The 5,778-nt window shown below is 31.3% G+C and overlaps 1 protein-coding gene across 1 annotated transcript in view; it reads right to left on the minus strand.

Annotated features, from left to right (window-relative positions):
• Positions 1 to 5,778, minus strand: part of LOC106869541 (obscurin) — a gene marked incomplete at its 3' end in the record, with an annotated part of 380,350 nt that overhangs the window by 188,063 nt on the left and 186,509 nt on the right. Inside the window, exons 72-77 of the mRNA XM_052970280.1 lie at positions 5,673 to 5,702; positions 4,670 to 4,699; positions 4,089 to 4,118; positions 3,745 to 3,774; positions 1,785 to 1,814; positions 1,387 to 1,416 (exon numbers count right to left, since the gene is read on the minus strand). Of these exons, the coding sequence (XP_052826240.1) occupies positions 1,387 to 1,416; positions 1,785 to 1,814; positions 3,745 to 3,774; positions 4,089 to 4,118; positions 4,670 to 4,699; positions 5,673 to 5,702 (180 nt within the window). The remainder of the gene's footprint in view (positions 1 to 1,386; positions 1,417 to 1,784; positions 1,815 to 3,744; positions 3,775 to 4,088; positions 4,119 to 4,669; positions 4,700 to 5,672; positions 5,703 to 5,778) is intronic.

The following is a 5,778-nucleotide window of genomic DNA, read 5'->3' on the forward strand; positions in this document are numbered from 1 at the left end:
ATATATATATATATATATATATATATATATGTATATATATGTGTGTGTGTGTGTGTGTCTGTGTATGCATGTATATACACATGTATATATATATGCAAGTATATATATATATATATATATATATACATGTATATATATATATGTACATATATATATATACATATATATATGTGTCTGTGTGTGTGCGTGTGTGTGTGTTGAGATATATATATATGTTGAGATTTGGCGTTCCAATTGTGTAGTAGTAGTAGTAGTAGTAGTAGTAGTAGTAGTAGTAGCAGTAGCAGCAGCAGCAGTAGCAGCAGCGAAGATGATGAGGATTATGATGATGGTGATGATGATGATAATGATGATGATGATGATGAGCAGAGACAAACGCAAGCTATTCTTTAAATATATTAAAAAGTTACTGGGTCAATCAATGTATATTATATCACTTAAACAGGACAAAAGCTTCACGATATACTCTAAAACATTCTCAGATGATCAAGCGACACCTATATACCAATACAGTAGCATACACGTTATTATACGATAGCGTATATAGTTTCTTAATTCTCAAAAAACAAAAGAAAATCACATGAAGACTCTACATTTTTCATTTTACTCTCAAGTAACCATATAAGCATTACAAGTTAATGAAATACATATTTCACGAGTTGAACGGAGCACAGATGAAAATAAAACCGAAAATAACTGACTCTTTTGAAACCTAAGCTTCAAATGTTTAGTGAAGCGTACTTGTAATACGTTTATTCTTCCTCAATAACATACAACACAAGAAACTACACAAGAACATCGGAGCATCGAAATGAAATAGCGAAAAAAGTCATTAGAAATTTCAGAAACAAGCAAACGAAGACATATACACCAGATAACTATAATTATAAACGTACAAATTCAACATAGATTTTGCATGAGTAAAGAAAGCGCAAAGCAAATTAGAAATTAGTCACCTATCTTTGAATCGGGTTTGGTTATATGTGTGTGTGTGTGTGTGTGTGTGTCTGTGTCTGTGTGTGTGTCTGTGTGTGTGTGCCTGTGTGTGTGTGTGTGTCTGTGTGTGTCTGTGTTGTGTGTGTTGTGTGTGCGCGCGCGTCTGTATGTGTGTGCGCACGCGCATGCATATGAGCAGATGTCTGTGTTTGTATTTGATGTTAGCGAATATACATATGCATGGACTTGCACGTGTTTTAGTACGTGATCTCTTCTAAAAATTGAAAAGGGCGTATATCTTTGTGTGTGTGTGCTACTGTATGTCATGCTTTAGCTATATTATATATTTGTGTTAGCTATAGATTTCTTCCTATTTATCAACTAATTTCCCCACATGAACAGTGAAGGAAAACATTGAAGGCGATTGAAATCATTCCAAATTAGACTTACCAACAGTAGATTCAATTTCAGATGGTTTTTCTGAGTGAAAGTCAAAATTAACATAAGTTTGTTGCTCAATTATTTCGCACAAAAACACAAATTTGTTTCTATATTTGTTAAAATATTTACATATTCCTATTGCAAAGATTTTGCTACTCAGATCATTTCATTTATTAACTATATATCCAATTTATTTAACACGAGAATGTTTATGTCTGGTGTTTACACATTTACAAATATTACAAATTATTTCAATTATTCAAAAAATATTGCCGAAATATTTTCTCATCACTGTACAAAGAAATTATTAATATTATTATTTTGAATATACGAAAGTATGATATATATATTGAGAATGATATTATAAATTCTCATCGCGCCAAGGTAGTTATTCCAAAATTGCTTACCGATGCGTGATTCAGTTTCCGTAACAATTTCTGTGAAATTAACAATGTAATCAATTAACTATTGTTTACAAGATTTTGTAAAATAAACAACATATTTTACCTAAAATATTCATGAATATTTAAGATGACTTTAGCAGCATGTATTCAGTGTGAAGCATCAAGTATAGATACGTAAGATAAGAAAGAAATAAAAGGCGCTATCAGTGGCGTGTGCTGATGGGAATGACAATAAATAGGTTGCATATATCATAGCAACAAAAGTCTGGAGAAAAAATTCATACTTCACATCGAACTTGATATGATATATGCAACACAGAAAGAGCTCTATCAGTACACTCCATTGTACGACCTCATTGGAAGCCACTCATCCAAAAGACGAGAGAAAGATGAAACGATATGTGTATGTAGTGTGTTTTTGAGAGTGTGTATGTGTGTGTGTGTGAGTGTGTGTGTAAGTGTAATTATGTGTGTGTTTGCATCCGTACGTACGTGTGTGTGCGCGCGCGTGTGTGCGCGCGCGTGTGTGCGTGTGCTATTTCTATAGTTTAACCTTATTTATACATTAAATCTCTTGATAAAATACATCGATGATAGATACATGTTTGTGCAATAAAAATAATTGACTCGCAGTCGTTGTTCCAAACAATATATTTGCTCCTATAATATGAAGTATATCGATTATCTTAATTCGGCCGTTAGCTCCTGCTGTACACTTATAAATACATCTTGAAGACAAAAGAAAATAATAAAATTCCAGAAACGACACAGACAGCAACGATCGGTAAATCAGAAATCTATTAAATCAGTTAAAGATAATACATAGAATGCATGAAAATAAAGCGCAAAGCAAATTAATTATAGTGCAAACATCTTTGTGAAAGTCGGCTTCACTGAATGTCTAGCTACCGTCCCGCTAAACGAGAGAGGAATGCACACCATATATTAGGGGCAAATTTTTAAGAGACTCAGAACCAGACACAGTCGAAATATGAATGGATGTGTGGTGTGTGTATGTGTGTGTTCATATGTGAGAACAAAGTCTGTATACGTATTCCATTATATCTGATATAGAAATACATCAAAGCAGTAAATCATGATAGATGTATATCTGTGAAATGAAAGCAGTATTTGATTCACTGTTTGTTCTCCCAGGGTTTGAAAGATATCTAGTAGAATGCGGGAATAGAAAGTTGTAAACAAATCAAAAATATTACAAACATATATTTGTGAAAATCACTTATTTTTTCTAGGTGTGTTGTTGGTCAATACACGTGGAATTTAATGCACTGCTTACTAATCAAACATTTTGCATAAAATTAATTCATTATATATATTATCATATATATAAAATTCCTGGAAGACGATAAAAATACTGTTGTATCCATTTCCGTTCTGTAAGTCAGGCTTTGCTGTTTTAGCGAGTGCATGTCTGTATGTGTATGTCTACTTGAGTAAGTATGTGTGAAATGTTACATGTGTACCTCCTCGTATTCTATTGGGTTGTCCGGAAAGTTCGTGCCGATTTTTAAAGGAAAGAAAAAGGTCAATAAATACTTGCCATTACATTTTTAATCAACCAAATATGAACCATTTTGTTGCACAATGCGTCTCCATCTTTCCTTTAACTTGAAAATACCCTCTTCCCAGAATTGAGGTGGTTTCATAGCAAATAAGTCGAAAGGTAAGATACTATAAATCGGTACGAACTTTCCGGACAACCCAATAACTTTGTGAGAAAGTGAGTCAGTTCATGTATGTGTATATGTGTCTTGTGTCATCTCTGAAATATATTTAACATTTAAGGTATTAATTTGTTATGATCCATACTTAAACAGTGTAGTTTTCGTCATCACATTTTTTTTTTGCGCAGTTATAAATTTCTCCCTGTTTATGACAACCTACTCATGGACATTGAAGCCAAACACTGAAAGCGAGTGAAATTGTTTGAAATTAAACTCACCAACTGTTGATTCAACTTCAGATGGTTTTCCTGAACAAAAATTAAAATGAAATACAATAAACATAATGTCCAATTATTTCATTCGCAAACAAAATTGTATATATTTGTTAATATGTTTACATACATATTTATGCATGCGAGTTTACTACAATTGTCATAATGATGATCTATTTCCTAAATGTATGCATTGAACTAGACCATGCTTACATCTGTAATTTATTCCATTATAAGTTTCACAAGCTTATTTGAATTAGGACATTTTCTCAACGCATACTGAAGTATGATATGTATTCAAAAGAAAGCAATTTTTTTCGAACGTATGTAGTTATTTAAAAATTGCTTACCTATACGAGATTCGGTTTCTGTAACAATTTCTGTGAAATTAATAACGTAATCAATTAACTTTTGCCTTCATCAATTTGTAAAATAAACAATTATTAAATTGCTTAGTTTCAATAAAATTTATCAGTAAGTATGCACGGAATTATTCTTCAGGATACTTCCACACTGATTCCGTAAGTATAAATTAATATGAATAACATAGGTTAACGTTCAATAGTCAATATATTATAGAAAGCGTAGTATTTTACATATTAATTTGTATTAAAGCCAATCGTATTACAATTATTTGCAATGAAAATAGCAATTATAAAACGAATAATAGTATAGATAATGTATGTACCATTATTTACATTTGACGGATATTTGTCGAAAAATACATTAGGAATGAGAACCCAGGTTCGAAATTTCCCCAAGACACCTGATGAAGGCTGGAGGATATATCAGCCGAAATGTTGTGTTAACAACAAACAAGATGAGGATAAATATCCGTCAAATGTAAATAATGTACATAATACCTCATCTCTTAACTATAGAACTGTATGTATGTATCATATTTTCTTAAATATAGTTAAAAGACACTCACCAACCGTGGCTTCTACCTCAGTAGGTTGTTCTAAATGCGGAATAAAAGATTATGACATCAGAATTCACACCACGTACGAAGAGTAAATCAGAGATATATATAGAAACACAATAAAAAACTGTTCGTTTGCCTTCACTTTACTAAAGTAGGGATATTCTACAGTGCTATAATTTTTCATTATTATTATTTTGCGAGGACGCAATGCATAATTTCACAATTTCATATAGATAGTGAAGTTTACAGATAAGTTCCAGTTAGTTACTGAAGGAAATTATGTAACAAACTGGCAAGAATTCATTTTAAGACAGTTACAATTTTAATATTTATAGTCATATCCAATTGCACCGTCGATAATTTACAAACATTATTAGTGAGTATGCTGAATAATTTCAGATTATCAATTCTTTTATAAATAACTTTAACATCCTATTAATAAATTCATTTAGAAATTATGGAATTTTAAAAATTGCTTTTATTATGGGAAGAGCAACGTGTGTTTCAAATTATAACATTCGCTACGCATACATACAATATGAAGAAAGGAAGAAATTACTTAACATAATTTTTATATATGTGAATAGAACGATTGAGGGGAAACTATGAAACGCGAAAAAGCTACATCACATTAACGAAAATAAAACTTTGCACACAATCGGTATCATACTATTGATTACAATATTTTATAATGAGTCTAATTTTCTGTTCAATGAGTATATTTCGCATATACTAGAGTGTATTTTCTCTGAAATCTCAACAAAATCTTTTTAACTGAAAATAGGTGGGTTTTTGTCTTTTTTTTTTTTTTACATATATCAGGTTGTATGTTTCTATGTCGAATAATTAACGATTCAAATAGAAGCGAGAATACCCTCCAAAGAGCCAAAGCACATGTACAGCACATATTCCTTCTCAAAAACATTACGCTATAATAAAAGGAGGCATTGAAATTAAATTCAACGACAAGCGGAAGCAAAAAGTCATTTGCAAATATTCTGCCACTCACCAACTGTAGATTCCACCATAGAATGTGTTTCTAGACAAAGATTAAGGTAAAATTTGTATTATGTTAGTTACGTCATAAAGAATATAGGATATCAAAAGGTTTATAT

The sequence above is a fragment of the Octopus bimaculoides genome, chromosome 1 (genome assembly GCF_001194135.2).
Source record: "Octopus bimaculoides isolate UCB-OBI-ISO-001 chromosome 1, ASM119413v2, whole genome shotgun sequence".
NCBI lineage: Eukaryota > Metazoa > Mollusca > Cephalopoda > Octopoda > Octopodidae > Octopus > Octopus bimaculoides.